This window comes from Ceratotherium simum, chromosome 38, assembly GCF_057802395.1.
Source record: "Ceratotherium simum simum isolate JZ-2026a chromosome 38, ASM5780239v1, whole genome shotgun sequence".
Lineage (NCBI taxonomy): Eukaryota > Metazoa > Chordata > Mammalia > Perissodactyla > Rhinocerotidae > Ceratotherium > Ceratotherium simum.
Genome location: NC_141937.1, coordinates 6,311,947 through 6,329,760, shown reverse-complemented (window position 1 = coordinate 6,329,760; position 17,814 = coordinate 6,311,947). Strand labels below are relative to the sequence as shown.

The 17,814-nt window shown below is 37.4% G+C and overlaps 1 protein-coding gene across 2 annotated transcripts in view; it reads left to right on the top strand.

Moving 5' to 3' along the window:
- PACRG (parkin coregulated) overlaps positions 1-17,814 on the top strand; it is a 481,211-nt gene that overhangs the window by 71,090 nt on the left and 392,307 nt on the right. For both annotated transcript variants that reach the window (XM_004440544.2, XM_087425049.1), the window contains exon 2: positions 2,415-2,549. In XM_004440544.2, the coding sequence (XP_004440601.1) occupies positions 2,415-2,549 (135 nt within the window). The remainder of the gene's footprint in view (positions 1-2,414; positions 2,550-17,814) is intronic.

Sequence of the window (17,814 nt, the reverse complement as noted above, 5' to 3'; positions counted from 1 at the left end):
GTGTCAGTGCCACTGCTAGCCCTCCCTCTCAGGGAGGTGTCAGTGGGGGTTAGTGGTGCTGGAGCCCCCACCTTCATCCTTATTAATAAGGAGCTCCCTCCACTGGGGTCAACAGAGGCCAGGCGGGGTACCAGGACTTCTACCCTAACCTGGCAGTAATGAGGTGGCACCCTTACCTGCGTGTCTGCCAGAGAGATGTCAAAATAAACCAGCTAAAACAGAAGGTTTAAAATCCAGAGTCTCATAGTGCACCAATGTCCAGGTTTCAAGAGAAAATCAGTAGTCACACCAAGAATCAGTAAGATTGCAAAGCGAATGAAGAAAGACCATCAATAGATGCCACACGCCCCAGTCCCTGGCAGCCACCATTCTCCTTGCTGCTTCTATGAGTTTGTTTTTTTAAAATTCCACATATAAGTGAGATCATACACTGATTTGTCTTTCTCTGTCCGACTTATTTCACTTAGCATAATGCTCTCAAGATCCTCCATGATGTTGCAAATGGCAGGACTTCCTTCTTTTTTGATGGCTGAATAGTATTCCTTTGGATATATATACCACAATTTTTTTATCCATTAACAAGTTAATTTTTAAGAAAACATAACAAATAAGACATCTGCTGACCAGTAATCAGTATTGTGCAATAACAATACATACACACATACACACACACATGCACACACACATGTACACATGCACACACATATGCACTTTGACATTCTATAAATATGTTTGCATGCTGGTTTAACTTGGCCAAGTTTGCTTTCTTTAGATTATGTTCTACCACATTTTGGGGAGTATTAAAAAGGTGCCATGATAGTAGATAGTAATCTTTTGTTTTTAATTGTAATTTCTTCATAAAATAAAAAGTTGTAAATTCTTTATCAATTCCCAAAAATGTGATTCAAAATTTACTGCTCCGTGAATTGCAAAAGTCTAGGAACAACATCTCTGCAGTTTCCATTACACTAATGTAGTTGAGAAGATTTTTCTTTGTATATAGCATCTGGCTCAGGGCTCTGCACAAAGGAGTTGTCTCATACATGTGGTTATTAACCCATTGAATGAATTTGGCTGAAAAGGGTGGCTAATAATTCTAATACCAGAACAAATATCAAATCTTCAATAAGTAGGAGGAAATCTTGCTTCCTTGCTGCCCGGTGTCACCTCAGTTACTTATGTAATCATATGCTGGGAATAATGTGCTACATAGTGAAGGAAATTCTACACTCCAATAAATGCCTTTGTGTTACCTCACTCTTCAACTCCACTTCAGCATTTAGCCATCTTAATAAGATATTTCTTATATCACACTCAATTTCTAACAGTAGCCTTTATATGTGCATTAGATAAAATGTATTTGTCATTATATATTTGTTATATTAGATATATTTTATATGTCTTCGTTAAAATTAAAGTTTTTCCCACAAATATTAAAAATTAACGTGACATCAAATAACTTAAAATATTAAGATATTCATGTTACTTGCTATCTTGTCCATATTAATAATTAATAAAATAATCATGTTTTTATTAAACTAATGAGTGACTAGTATTTACCTTTTTTTTTACAAGCAGGGAAAGATAATCATGTTTAGACCATATGTAAGGAAGAATGCAGTGGACTATAATTTTATAAATAGTTCACTAAATACTTTGAATTTTGTAACAATGAATTAGTTCATATGTAAGTAATGCAGATTTGAAAGATGTACTCAGTGTGAATAACTCCGTATGAAATATTCCTTCCTTGATAAAAATCTCAATTTTGGGAATGAAAGATTCTCATGTAATCTATTCTAATGTTACTTTTTCATAAATTCATATTATCAAATGTATGCTATATACGCACATAGTAGACTACCATTTTTCTTTTTAAACTCTCTCATTTATCATTACTTAATTTTATATCACATTTTTATAGATTTGTTGTTAATATTCATAACATGAAAACATATTCTACTATTATATATATATATATAGAAGGATTTACAGGAAATATTTTAAATTTGTTACTTCAGTAGTCCACATAGTATATCAGATCTGAGATTAGAATTTGCAATTATTAGGAATCTTAAAAATTTTAACACTCTGAACTTAGATACCTCTATTAAATGTTTACTTTAAGCAAAAGTTCAGCCTTCTCTTCCTTATAAATTGATATTTAAGTGACATCTTCTAGGAATGCTTTCTAAAGTAGTTTGAAATAAAGTAGACCCTTAATAGTGATTATACAATAATATTCTTCTCCAAATGTTTGTATTAGTAATGTTTCTGTTGTCCATTATTAGTCAGTTGGTCTTTATTTTCCACTATATTTTATACAAACTGAAACTTAAAAATATGAAAGTCTTTTCACTGTGCAATTTTTGGTATATTTTAAAAACTGATTCCCTTTTTTTTTTTCTTTGAAGGTAAGAGGCCCCCCAGCTGCAGGAGCATTTAAAGAAAGACCAGCCAAGCCCACAGCATTTCGAAAATTTTATGAGCGAGGAGACTTCCCAATTGCCCTTGAGCATGACTCAAAAGGAAACAAAATAGCGTGGAAGGTAAGTCAGACACAGCTGGGAGAGACAGCTGCACCGCCGAAGCGACATCTCCCCATGCCAGACAAACTTGGCTGATAAGTAAATAAACGGGAGTGATTTCTCAGCGAACGGAAGATGGTGGGTAAGCTGTTAGAGAAAGCCCCCCTGTGTCAGCCGTCCACCTTGACTAACAATTAAATTATAGCCTGCAAAAAGAAAATGACAGAGTTGCTTTGCCTTAGAGAATTGTCTGCTGCCCAATTCATCTCTATTTTTATGAAAACCTTGGCAGCCCAGCCTGCTTCAGGCAGTCCATCAAATGATGGGACTGGTGGCTGGATCGGGAGAGCAACAGCCATTTATCTCCCCCAAATTTCACCTTCCTGCAGGACACTTCCAAATGGAAGCTTTAATTACCTAAATGGATAGGTCAGGATTGTCTGCTCTCTGGAAATGCAGAGTGGAATACAAAAGAAGGCCGGTGCTCGTTGCTGCGCGCTGCTGTCCGTCTGCAGCACGTGGCAGCCGGCGCAGTGGCTGTCTCACTCGCCCGGTTACGGGCTGACCTCCGCCGCGAAACCGTTACAGCAGCCACATTTCTCTGACGAAAGGTTAATTGGCTTCAAAATAAATGTATTGCCTAATGACTCCATTCTAATGTGGCTGTGTTTCTTTCTAAAAGGCTCACTGATGTTATTTGTAAAAACTTGCCAATCTCTTAACTGGCGATGGCTTTTACATTTAATTTGAAAAATGAGCCCTGATCTCTAACCAGCTTCTGCTATTTAATTATTTTTGTTATCCGCGCCTTTGCTTTGGGTGATATTTATCAGCTAAAAGGGCTTCTCTGCCGAAAGACAGAAGAGCAGTTGCACATGTGTGAGTATAGGAGCAGGTTAAGGCATGTAAAAGGTTTTTGCCAAATATCATTTAAGCAATTGACCCACTTAACTGAGAAGCCCCACAATAGTGTCTGAAGATGATGTAGGGATTGCTGGTAATCACTAACAAATAGACTTATGTTAAGAAATAATACGCTCAAATTGAAGAATTCATCAAAGTAAATAGCTTAGCAAGATTTATTAAAAATAACCTCTTCCTTCATTTATGGAAAAACTAAGAGAATTGTTTGCATTATTTCTATTATGTCTTTAAATGTGTTTTTGTATAATTATCAAACATTTCTAAATCTTGAGCAGTTATCTGATATTCAGTTACTGAATTATGAATTATTACAGATTATTTGGCAAGAGAAATCTGAAGGGGTCCTTGTTATTACATTTTGTCATAAATTTTTTTAGGAGGATGAAGGACATTATCATCTCACTTTTGTCTCTATTAAAATGTGAATTTGTTATGTGAAAATGTGCATATGATGAGAAAAAATTTAGAGCAAGTATAACTAATTTAGATATTTTAGTCTTAACATAAGTACATATTCCCAAAGCTTTACTGTAATTTTTGGGTTCATTTATATTTCATTACTTACATGGATTTTGTGTTCATTAGTTGCTGGTTCATACAAGATAACAGTGGAAGTTCTTAAAAACCTGATTCCTTTTGAGTAAAAGAGTATGCCATGTTTTTTAATAAAAAGTGAGTGGATTTTGGTGTTTTAAGTAATTATAGCACATAAAAATTGTATCAATAAAAAGAATTTATAGATTTATTTTGACCTGTTCAAATAATCTTATGAGTAACTTTTAGAAGTATCAAGAGACTAGATAAAATTCATCTTGAAAATAGTAAAAGTATAGGTTGAATCATTTTGCTTTATCTTTAATAATCTAATAATTAGAAGGGATATAAACTGCTTTTCTTTTTTATAGCTATATTAATTTTTTTAAGCTACTATTGACTATAATACTGATTCAGCAAGCTAACAAGTCAGAATAAAGAGGAAGCAATTTATTTGCTGCTGCTGGTGGGATAATAGCATACCTTTAAAGAAACATCTTATCCTATAACCCGTAGACTTCTACCTTTTAAAGCTTCGCCAACCACATTTCAATTGTGCTACTATAATATTGAAGATAAAACATTAACATTATTAAGCATAGGCTTGTGAACAATCTCTCAATATATTCGTATTTATTCCTTGGTGCATGTACTGTGGGGACAACCGGGTACTTGGTAGGAGCAGAGGACTTCTTTAGGATGCCATTCCTAAGGAAGGGGCCTTACATGTTGAAAGAGGTAGGGCTACCTCCAACCCCTCCCCCAACAAATAACCCAAGACCCTGCACTGTAGTTCCCCCTGTATGGACAGAGTTCCGGGGCCCTGCTCAAGCAAACCTCTCATCTTCATGTTACAGCTGGCCTCTCGCTGAAGGCTGCTGAGTAGCTGTACTTCCATGAAAATCCTATCCCCTCTCCCCGTTCCTTGTGACACCCCTAGGACTCCAAGGTGGTTTGTGAGTGTCTGAAATGCTGTGCATAAAAAAATGGTAGAAGGTCCATTTCTCTTATCAGGATTTCAAAAGGTCTATGACTGTGAAATACTTAGGAATCACTGCCATAAACCAGGATGAAGGCTGTCCTAGCATCTTAGGCTCGTTCTAGTCTGTGAAGTAGCTGATAGACAGTCCCCGCCCAAGATCTCAAATTCCCCTTCTACTTGTTCTGGATTAGCTGACCTGATCATTGCCATATTAGAAATCACCATATATTCTTGAAATAACAAAAGCACTCTATGGTAATATCTTAGAAATAGAAAGTAAATATAGAAAATAGAAGTAAGAGTTAGAGATAGGTAAATGTCTCTGCAAGTTTAGATTTCTCAACCCACATCCTGAACTGCCATCCTAGTTTAGTGCGTATGAAAATGGTCATTTGTTCCATGTGCCAAAGCAATAGGGCAGAGCCAGCGCCGTAATCTGTGCAGTGTGGTCTATTCCTAATGGCATCGCTAAAGATCAGAGCAGTGTCTAATACAGCTTTCTGCAATGATGGAAATGTTCTATGTCTGCACTGTCTAATACATTACAGCTAGCCATATGTGGCCATTAAGCACTTATAATGTCCCTAGTGAGACTGAGGAGCTAAATTTTTAATTTTAATTAATTTTAATTTAAATAGCCACATGGTTACCATATTACACAGTGCTGCTCTAGATTAAGATAATAGTAGTCAAAAATAAATGCTTGAATCTGCTAGCCAGATAGAACACTATAGCTATGTGAGAATTATTATTACAATGAAAAAATAAGACTGATATATGCTTATCACACATTCCTCGATAAATACGAAAAAAGTTTTTCAAAATATTTATAGTGAAATTTTGTATATACTTATCGATGGCAAGTTAATTATCTATGAAAGATGAACAGATCTGACCTAGAATATGAAATCTAACAGGCAAGCTCTGGCATACTTTTTTAATTTTAAATATGTATTTTCTAAATATAGCTAAAGAATTCTGGATTGTGAATGGTTAAATTCATTAAAAAAGCATAATTTCTTAAAAATTTAATCTGCTCTTTTCCTGCATTTTTGTTGGCTTTATTAACATTCAGGAAACATGACTTTATTCTGTTGCTGATCTCTTCAATATCCAGAATATACAGGCAAAAGAAGTGAAAAAGAGCTAACCATTCTGGATAAGTTACAAAGCAGATAATCAGCATGAACAATGGACATTTTCAAATTGTGTTTGAGTTTCCACATCTTGAATTTCTGTTCTTCAATTTCCTGTTCTTCTGTAATATGAATCATACTCATACAAAAAAAAAGCGCGAGGTGGGGATGCGGCTCTACCTAAAGGTCTTCCATATGGCCATTCTGGAGGGGGAAGAAATGCTATTACACATGCAAAATATTCAGCACACTGTCTCCACCTCTGCTGCTTACAGGACAGATGAAGTGAGGCATAGGTGTAGAAGGTGGGCCTTTGGTGAAGAGGGAAGAGTTTTCAATTGCACTAGAGCCAAACGTTCAAGCATGAGTCGTGAAATTACGTGGGAGTGTACACCACTTTTCTGTAAACTCTTCTTACACATCTGCCTCCAGGCATCCTCCATCCCCCTTCCTTTCCCATCAGTTTCAGACAGACTTCAGGTCTCCTCAGGAGTTGTCTCCTCCTCCTCCCCCTCCTCATCTTCCCTCTTCCTCTTCCTCCCTCTTCCTCTTCCTCCCCCCTCCTATTCCCACCCCCCCTTCCTTTTTCCTTCTCCTCACCCTCTTCCCTTCCTTATTTCTCCTCCTTTTCTTCCTCCTCTTCTACTTCTTCCTCTTCCGCCCTTTTTCCTTCCTCCTTCCTCCTCCCTCCCCCTCTTCCTCCTCTTGTTTGTTACTTCCTAGAATCCATGTTTTCCCTTCTAGTTTTTCCAGGGTCGATTTTGGAGAAGGAGCCAGGAGCCCATTCTAGTTCTCTGTTTTGGGCGGGAATCTGAAATCATTTTGAGTAGTCACCTGAATGAACTTGAAATAATAATCATTGCTTACACACTTAATGAGGAGCACAAATATGAGTCATAGGTAGCACTATGAAATATCCCATTTTATTATAAATTCTGATTCTAAGCCATTGTTTTAAAATAGTATGGGAATACAAGTTATTTTAAAATAGCCACTTCAATATAGACCTGGGGAGAAAGGTTGAGGAAAAATATCATAGTCACATTGGGCTTTTACGGTGACTATATGGTGTTATAAACCAGTCACCAGTTTTGATGAAACAAGGTGAAAACAGCTACATCTGCACTAAGGTGTCTCTAAATTCCTTCACTTTATAGGCATTTTGACGAGGTAATTACTGATAGAAATCACCTTTTTTTAATCTGCTCAAGATACTGTGCTGTGTGACATGCACTGAGAGTCTTGTTTTCCACTAAATTTCGAATGAACGTGCATAAGGATGTCCCAGATATTAGAGAGGTTTGAATAGGAAATAGACACCCTATAACTGCCTAGCCAAATGAGTATACAATACAAACCCTGTTACAAATGGAACTAAAATTGCAAACCTTCCAATTGTCTCAAAAAGGGAAAAGCTCAAAATGAACTGTACTTTGCCTCCAATTCCCCTCTCTCAGCACCTTGTTACCCCTCATCTGGCAAGGGTATGGTGGGCGTTGTCCAAAGTAGCATAACTGCCGGGGTGTTTCTGCATTCTGGTTTTCTTGTCCTTTACTTCATATGTAAATAATTTCTGGTAGCCAGTTATATTGAAATAAAATTAATAAAGCCAGAACTGATATGTATAGGCAGGTACCAGTGAAAATGGCCTCTCCTCACTGCCAAAAATGTATCTCCCTCGCTGACCTGCTGGAGATGTATACAGTTTCACCATTAAAGCATACTTCCCCTGAGTTTAATATATTAATTATAAAGTTACTTGTTGGTTAAAACTTGGATCACACGACTTTGTTTTTCTATTAAAAAGTGACTTCATAAATTAATGTTAATTAGGTAACTAAAAACACACTTTTGTATTTTTTTAACCAATGAATTATATAAATGTATTCATTTATATATTAACACCCCACTTTATTCCTGAAAGATTTTACGTTGTTTTGCAAAGAACCATAAAATACAGAAAGTTAGCATATATTAAGAAAGAGGAGAGAAAATGAAAACCAGATAGGGACCTACAATGGAGCCAACATCAAGTTTAATAAAAATGGCATATCCTGACGTCTTCTAAGGCAGGGACTGTGTATTTCTGGTTTGTTCACTCATCTGTTCCAGGACCTAGAACAGAATCTGGCACGGAGTAGGTGCCCACTGATAGGTGTTGAATGGATGTAAAGCGTACTAGAGCTGATTATCTTGAAGTCTTACTTCTCTAGACACTGTTTCACCACCATGTCTCTCGCTCTCTAGGCCTTTCTTTCCTTATTGGTGACGACCATGTACTAGAAGATTGGTATGGCTCTTTTTAATTGGGAGCTCTAAGAAATTTTGTTTCATGATTACTAAAATATCTGTATTTGAGATGTTCGCAAAATACTTCAAAGAACAAATATTCATTAGAGATTAGCCATAGAGACCAAGTCTTCTAGTAGCAAAACGGGAAGATTAGCACCAGCAAGTTAATTTGAACGCGCAGTCCAGAGTTACATGCAGTAGTTTCTGTGGGTTGAACTTTTTATCTTGAAAATGATCCTTAGGTTATATGTGAATACTTTCCCAATGACTACTGATTTCTTAAATTTCAAAATGACAAGTTCATTTTTCTTTCTAAATGACTAAAAATATATGTCCAATTTGAATATCCAAATAGAGAAAGCGCTGTCCATAAATTAATTGGATGATAATCTAGTTTTTAAAATTTCTACTGATGCTGGCTGGGCAACACCTTCAGTTCTGTGTTAACCTGCTAGTTGCTAATATTCGTGTATGGCTCTATTCCGAATTTCTTCTCTGGTCTGTTCTCATTGTTTTCTGTTCTTTTCAGTTCTTAGCAGCATTGGTATTCATGAACTATAAAAAGCTCTTTCAATGTGACTGTTTTCATTGACATAACTGATAATTTCCTACTAGGAAAAACAGTTATTGAATATAATTATTATTAAAATGTGCACTAATTTTCTTACAATTAAAATCAGCCCCAAACCATGATAGCTCATTTTCTGTAAATACTATTGCATTTTAAAATAAGCCACGCTGTGATGTGACACCTGATCCATTAGCCCTCCATATATCATTCTCAAAATTCTGTAATTTTGACTAATAATTTAGTCCTTTGGTGCCTTCAATTTCTTAATGTTTCAATTTGTTAAGCATTCAAAAAGTTAATGTTATACATATTTCCCCTCTGGTAAAACCGATATTTATTTTTGAAATCTTGTAGGCAAGTTTATTTAAGAGTTGAATAATTTGTTTCACATGAAGAAGAAGGAATGTTCTCTTGGAATTGTCCTGGGCTTCTATTTCTTTTGATAACTGCCAGATAACAGGCCTTAGTAGAATTTGTAAGGCAAATTTTACAACAGAAGCGACAATTTACCTGATTTTTGTACAAGAGAGCTGCCATGTTTCCACTACTAATTCCTCTGTGATTAATTAATAGACAGCTTATTGTAGAAGTCTTGAAAAAAAATAATCCTCTGGCAATTAATGTGCTGCTCTGTGTTTTTGGAGGAGGGGACTGCATACACAATTAATGTGATTCTTTTATTTGATGTAAATTGCTATGTCTTAAAATTGTACGGCATGAAAATACAACCACGTGTCAGAAATAACTTTAATTTAAATTGCTTAGATGACCTCTCAAAGCTAGATGAAAGATTTTCTGCTGAGTGGGCTGGTGCTCCCTGCTGCCTATGTAATTTATGTGAGAAATTAGTGTGAATGGTTCACTTTTATGGAGCAGTGCTGCTTGTAGCAAGCCTGCAGAAACAATTTTCCCCCAAGCCTCCATCTGTTCTTCAAACTAGGGCATATGCCATCTCATCGAGCTTGAAAGTCAACTGATTTATAACTCCTGGAAAGTGCATAGATTGAAAAGAAAGGTCGACCGCTGCTGTGTGACAGTGATTTGATAGGCATGGGCTAAAGACAATTCACATTACTAGGAGCCCAAGGGAAGCAAGCAATGCAGTAAGTTTCAGATCCCGGTCAACTGACAACTAGAAGAAAAACAAATCGCTCTTGCTTTTGAAGTTAAACGACCCCCAGCTGTTGAAAAGTCGGAGGGGTCTTGGTAGTATCAGGGTGCCACAGCTAAGATACGGTACTGTCACTCAATACCCCGCGAAGAAGTGGGATTGTTGCCACCCTCCCAACGATAAATGTTGCCATTTCAGAAATATCAGTAGTCTCATCTTTAAACTAAAAATGTGTGTTGCTGTTTGTCAGAAAGTTCTGTGTGGGGACACAAAGCGGACTTGGACGATTTGTCTGTATCTGCTCGGAGGGCAAATCTCCAGTTCTGTTCCAATTAGTAATTTAATGAGTTGTTCCCTCTCTGCCTTATCATTTGTCTTATCCCTTTTCTTTACTGAAGCACTTTTGAGATCAAAAGTTCTTTGGCAGATGACAAATGGAATCAGATTGACGGTATGATAGTAAAAAAAAAAAATCAACGTTTGATGTTTTTATTTAGAGTGGTCAAAGTGTCTCTTTACATTCAAGCCATCTAGGTGCTTAGTGAATTTTCAACCCCCCGGCAGTTATATTGAAGTTTCTCCTTTTCTTTCAGATAAAATCTAAATAAAGTATTAATAAATAATCATATGATTTTAATCCATATTTTAGGCAACAATTCTAGGAAATTATATTTTACTTTTATGAAAAAGATTATCCTGACCTTGCGAGTTCTGTGGATAATTATTCCTGGTAGGATAACCAGTGGAATTCATGTTAAAAAAACATAAATTTTTATTTTTATTATTAAAGTTTTATTATTAATATGAAATTTATACATGTTTATTTTATAAAATAAGAAAATATTGAAAAGTAGAAGGAATAAATAAATCACTCACTAGTCCACCATCCACTGAATGCAACTGTTAACATTTTTGAAAGTGTTCTGTCTTATCTTTCTTTTGCTGATTGAGATTACAGTATATACATCCTCTTGTTGGATTGTTCCCTTGATCATTATGTAATGCCCTTCTTTGTCTCTTTTTACAGTTTTTGTTTTAAAGTCTATTTTGTCTGATATGAGTACTGCTACCCCAGCTTTCTTTTCATTGCCATTTGCGTGGAGTATCTTTTTCCATCCCTTCACTTTCAGTTTGTGAGTGTCTTTAGGTCTGAAGTGTGTCTCTTGTATGCAGCATATATATGGGTCTTGTTTTTTTATCCAGTCAGCCACCCTATGCCTTTTAATTGGGGCATTTAGTCCATTGACGTTTAAAGTAGCTATTGATAAGTATGTACTTACTGCCATTTTTTAACTTTTTTATTTTTTTTTCCTCAGTGTTTAAGTAGTCCTTCTCTGTTCCTTACTTCTTCTATACAGAATTGATGGTCACTTTAGTTTGACCTCTGTCTGAAAGCTGTACTCTTTAACTACCCTCCTCCCTCCTTTTATGTTTTTGATATCATATCTAACCTCTTTTTTGTGCATTTGTATCCATTACATTCTAATCGTGGAAATAGATAATTTTTCCTATTTGTGGTCTTCTCTTTTCCCCTTAAATCAGTCCCTTTAACATTTCTTGTAACACTGGTTTCTTGGTGACAAACTCCTTTAATTTTTGCTTATCTGGGAAAAATTTGATCTCTCCTTCCATTTTGAACGATAACCTTGCTGGGTAGAGTATTCTTGGCTGTAAGTTTTTTCCTTTTAGCACTTTAAATATATCGTGCCATTCTCTTCTAGCCTGTAAGGTTTCTGCTGAGAAGTCAGCTGATAGCCTTATGGGGTTTCCTTTGTATGTTACTTGACATTCTCTTGCGGCTTTTAGGATTCTCTCTTTATCTTTAATTCTGGACATTTTGATTATGATGTGTCTTGGTGTGGGCCTCTTTGGGTTTATCTTGTTTGGGGCTCTCTGTGCCTCCTGTACCTGGATGTCTGTTTCCTTCCTTAGGTTAGGGAAGTTTTCATCTATTATTTCTTGAAATAGATTCTCTGACCCCTTGTCTCGCTCTTCTCCTTCCGGGACACCTATAACACGGATGTTAGTGCGCTTGATGTTGTCCCAGAGGTCCCTTAGACTGTCCTCACTCTTTTTAATTCTTTTCTCTTTTACCTGTTCACCTTGGGTAATTTCTTCTAGTCTTTCTTCCAGCTCACTGATCCGTTCTTCTGTATCCTCTACTCTGCTTTTGAGTCCCCCTAATGAGTTTTTCATTTCCAGTATTGTATTCTTCATTTCTGATTGGTTCTTTTTTATATCTTCCATTTCTTTGTTGACATTCTCACTGAGTTCATCTATTCTTCTCCCCAGATCAGTGAGCATCCTTAACACTCTTAGTTTGAACTCTCTGTCAGGTAGGTTGCTCATTTCTGTTTCACTTAGTTCCTTTTCTGGGGTTTTGTCCTGTTCCCTTACTTGGAATGTATTCTTTTGCCTCCTCATTTTGCCTCTTTCCCTGTGCTTGTGTCTACGTATTAGGTAGGTCAGCTACGTCTCCTGCTCTTGGATAGGTGACCTTATGTAAGTGATGGCTTAGGGGGCTTCCAGTGTGCTTCCCTCAGTTCTCAATGTTCCAGGGGTGGCCCCTATGTGGGCTACGTGTGTCCTTCTATTGTGGCCTGTTAGCTCTCCCTATAGGCGCCCAGGGAGGCTGAGTTATGCTCCTGGCCAGCTGTTGTAATGCTCAGCTGCTTGTAGTTGTTATGGGCCCTTCAGTCTCTTTATCAGGTGTGGGGAGCCCCAGCACAGCTGGCTGTAAGTTCTAATACCACATTTGTGTTGCAGTATTTCTTTTAAGTGAGTAGGCCCCCAGTGTGGCAGGTTGTTAGGCTCAGGGCCTTAGAATTGCTGTAAACCTCTAGCCTATTAGGTCTCTTGTCAGCTCTCTGAGGATTGCAGCTGGGTGGGGCTGGCCTCAGGCACAGGAGCACCCAATTGTTTCAGGCTTTGGAAGGTGGGGCAAACCTCCTATGTGGGTCTTTGAGAAGCACAAGTCTTCTGCAGCTGACAAGCCCTGCCGCCCAGAGGTCCACACACACAGTCAACACAGTCCTGCCCCGTGTGAGTGCCCTGACCTCCCCAAGCGGACCCAGTCTCTCCACAGCGGGAGCCCCACACACTCCGCCACCACCCCACACTCTCCACCCGCTCCTTGTGCACACCCTGCCCCGCTCAAGTCAGCTCAGTTGCCAGGCTGCAGAAAATCCAGTCACCAATCTATGCAGGCCCACACGTTGCCTGAGGGCTTGTTGTTGGGTGGGGCCAGTCTCTAGGGTGGGCTGCCTGCCTTGGCTGAGCTGGATTAAATCGGTGCTCTAGCGGGTGGAGCAGACCCTGGGCTAGCAGGTCTCTGGGAAAACTCCAATGGCGTCTGTGTCAGCACGCTCACACCAGGCCACAACAATGGCCGCCGCCAATGTCCCAGTCCCTGGAGAGGTCTCACCCCTCACCGAGATGCACTCAGGGCCTATTAGGTGAGTCTCTTGTCACCAAAGCAGTGTGCACCTTTCTTTCTGGTGATTTTAGGATGCTTTCTGGAACGGGTGAGTTTGTGCGCGGGCCCTTTAAGAGCCAGTTTTAGTTTCTTTGTGAACCGGGTTTTCTGGGGGTGCTCCCCAATGCTTTAGTAGCAGGCACAGTCAGATATTATGCCGCTGGTGTCGATTGTGCTGGGTCCACAATATGCCCACAGCAGGGGCGCTCCCCGGCTCAGGGCCCCGCGCCTCCAGGGAGGCTGCGTACCTGTGAGCTGCTCCCGGCGGCTGGCCGTCACGCTGGCGGCTTGTGAAGGCGGCGTTTTTCCTCTCCGGAAGGGAGTCTCTGCCTCTTCCACCCCAGCTAGGACTGTCCGTTGTTGCAGGAGTTCCTCTCATCCAGTTTTCAGTTCTGTCTCAGGGGTAATTTTTCCACGAGTAGTTGTAAATTGGCTGTGTCCACGGGAAGAGGTGAGTTCAGAGTCTGCCTACGCCGCCATCTTGACTCCGCCTCACAGTATATACAATACTTAAAAAAAATTTGTCATTATATGATACGTAAAAATTTTATGCACTTATTCTTAGATTTTCTGATTTTTTCTGGTTTTAAAGTAATAGAGGATTGTTGTAGAAAGTGTGGAAGGTGGATAAAATATATATGGAAGACATCATTCATCCTGAGATAACAACTTTTAGTATATTGATATTTTAGTTCAGTCTTTCTTCTGCATATGTTTTTTACTTTATTGAAATCGTATTTTATATGATGATTTTTAAGTAACTCAAAGGAACATTCAAGGACCTAATTAGGAAAGGAGATTAATAACGGACATGACTGCCACAGGAGTATTAATGATTAATAGTTTTCTCCAATTTAACAGCAACAACAGAAAAGACTGAAAATAGTTTAATATGCATTTTAAAGTTTTCAACAGTCATTACTCAAGGCCTTTGGAAAATGTATATTCAAATACAAGTCTCTGTATAGCTTTAGCAGTCGCACACATGGCTTCCCCTTTAGCAACTCTTACACTACAGTGCCAACCATAAGTGGATTTGTCATAGTGAACAGTTACTAGTATATTTTTGGAGAATAGCAACAGATATTGAGAAAAAGATTTATTAAATATGAAGCACATTTTTTGCTATTAAGAAAAGTATAAGAATGGACAAAGATCATCAACAGAATTATTATGAAACCAATCTCTGCCCCCAAACTAGACATATCCCTTACAACAAAAGATCCTATAGCATTTCCAAGACAGCATTCCAGTCTGAATAAGGGAAAATCCATAAAACTTTCAAGCTGTAAGTTCCCATTCCTTGGTTTTTATTTAGATTCAGCTCTCTCTACGTATATTTGCAAGCAATTTTATAAAACGCAGGTGCAGGGGTTGAATATCTCTGAATCCTTGAATATCTCGAAAATATAATTTTTTAACTTTCATATGTGAAACAAAGTATGATTCAAATTAACATACTTAAATTACAACTGTTCCCCTCCAAATCTCTGAATAATGTAATGTCATTGTATTCCAACATATGGATGCTAAGAAATGAGGACCAGTCTGATTTTTATGCCTGTGATCTGTTTTTGTTTGCTTATTTTGTTTGACAGGCTGGGTAATTGCACTATTTTTGTATAATTAAAAGTTGCTTCCATGTATATTTTTTCTTTTCATTGATTCTTTCTTCAATATAGAAAGTTTATTCTGTCTACTTGAAACTTTTTCTCAAGTGAGGGAAATTTTCTTCTGTAATGTCATAGAGTATTATTTTTGTCACAATTTTTCTTTTGTCTTTCTTAGAACAAATATTATATGTGGACTGTAAACATATTGTATCCTATCTTTTCTATTATTGTCTCCCTTAATATTTTCATCTCTTTATTCATTTTTTTAAAACTTCTGTTTTCTATTTTCTTTAGTATCAGTTTGTCTCTTACTCCCTCAAATTCAAATTTTTACTTCCACTGCTATATTTAGCCTTGTAAATCTTTATATTGCTCATTTCTTCTTCACTCATATCATTATATACATTGGCTTAAAAATTATTGTACAAGCAGGTTTATCTTAGAAAATGTTCTGATTTATTCTTCTGTATTTTGAAACTCAGATAAGCAAAAATAAAAAATATAAGTCAGTCATAATCCCACACACTGAGATAGCCACTATTAATTTGTTGGTGGTAACTTTTCAGACCCTTTTTTCTCTGCATATGAAAATCTAGGTATGTATACAAATTTTAAAAAACATTTTACTCATACTTTGTAAATTTTTCTATTAATTACAAGTCATAACCATCTTTCTTTGTCAATGAATATGTACTTCAAGAATCATTTTGAGAATCTGTAGTGTGTTCCATAATTTAACCAATTCCCTATTGTTGGATATTAACATTTTTCATCAATATTTTGCTATTATGAACAATACTCTTATCAACATCATTGTACATTTTGTATGTATTGTGTCTTGCAAATGTATCTGATCATTCCCTGAGGATAAAATATTGTTTTCTGCCTCGGCCTATTCTCACCGTATGAATTTCTGCTCTTCTTTCATAAAGATTTGTCTTCTTGGAGCTCAAAAAGATAATACCATTTACAATAGCATCAAAAAGAATAAAATACCTGGGAATAAATCTTACCAAGGAGGTGAAGGACCTATACAATGAGAACTACAAGACATTATTGAAAGAAATCCATGATGACATAAAGAAATGGAAAGATATCCCATGCACGTGGATGGGAAGATTAAACATAGTTAAAATGTCTATATTACCTAAAGCAATCTACAGATTCAATGCAATCCCAATCAGAATCCCAATGACATTCTTCACAGAAATAGAAAAAAGAATACTAAAATTTATATGGGGCAACAAAAGACCCCGAATAGCTAAAGAAATCCTAAGAAAAAGGAACAAAGCAGGAGGCATCACAATCCCTGACTTCAAAACGTACTACAAAGCAATAGTAATCAAAACAGCATGGTACTGGTACAAAAACAGACACACAGATCAATGGAACAGAATTGAAAGCCCAGAAATAAAACCACACATATACAGACAGCTAATTTTCGACAAAGGTGCTAAGAACATGCAATGGAGAAAGGAAAGTCTCTTCAATAAATGGTGTTGGGAAAACTGGACAGCCACATGCAAAAGAATGAAAGTGGACCATGTGCTATCGCCATTCACAAAAATTAACTCAAAATGGATCAAAGACCTGAAGGTGAGACCTGAAACTATAAAACTCATAGAAGAAAATATAGGCAACACACTATTTGACATTGGTTTTAAAGGAATCTTTTCGGATGACATGCCTACCCAGACTGGGGAAACTAAAGAAAAAATAAACAAGTGGGACTTTATCAGATTAAAGAGCTTTTATAAGACAAATGAAACCAGAATCAAGACGAACAGACAACCAACCAGCTGGGAGAGAATATTCGCAAAACATACATCTGACAAGGGGTTGATCTCCATAATATATAAAGAACTCACACAACTGAACAACAAAAAAACAACCCGATCAAAAAATGGGCAGAGGAAATGAACAGACACTTCTCCAAGGAAGATATACAGATGGCCAATAGGCACATGAAAAGATGTTCAACATCACTAATCATCAGGGAAATGCAAATCAAAACAACACTAAGATACCACCTCACGCCCGTTAGAATGGCTATAATCACCAAGACAAAAAACAACAAATGTTGGAGAGGATGTGGAGAAACAGGAACTCTCATACACAGCTGGTGGGAATGCAAATTGGTGTAGCCTCTATGGAAAACGGTATGGAGATTCCTCAAAGACTTAAAAATAGAGATGCCCTATGATCCAGCCATCCCACTACTGGGAATCTATCCAACGCACCTGAAATCAACAATCCAAAGAGGCTTATGCACCCCTATGTTCATTGCAGCAGTATTCACCATAGCCAAGAAGTGGAAGCAACCTAAGTGTCCCTCAACTGACGATTGGATTAAGAAAATGTGGTATATATATACAATGGAATACTACTCAGCCATAAAAAAAGACAAAATCGTCCCATTTGCAACAACATGGATGGGCCTGGAACATATTATGTTAAGTGAAATAAGCCAGAAAGAGAAAGACAAACACTGTATGATCTCACTCATATGTGGAATATAAAACCAAGAGATGGACAGAGAAAACTGGACTGTGGTTACCAGGGGCAGTGGGGGTGGGGGGTGGGGGGTGGGCACAAGAGGTGAAGGGAATCATATATATGGTGATGGACAAACAAAAATGTACAACCCA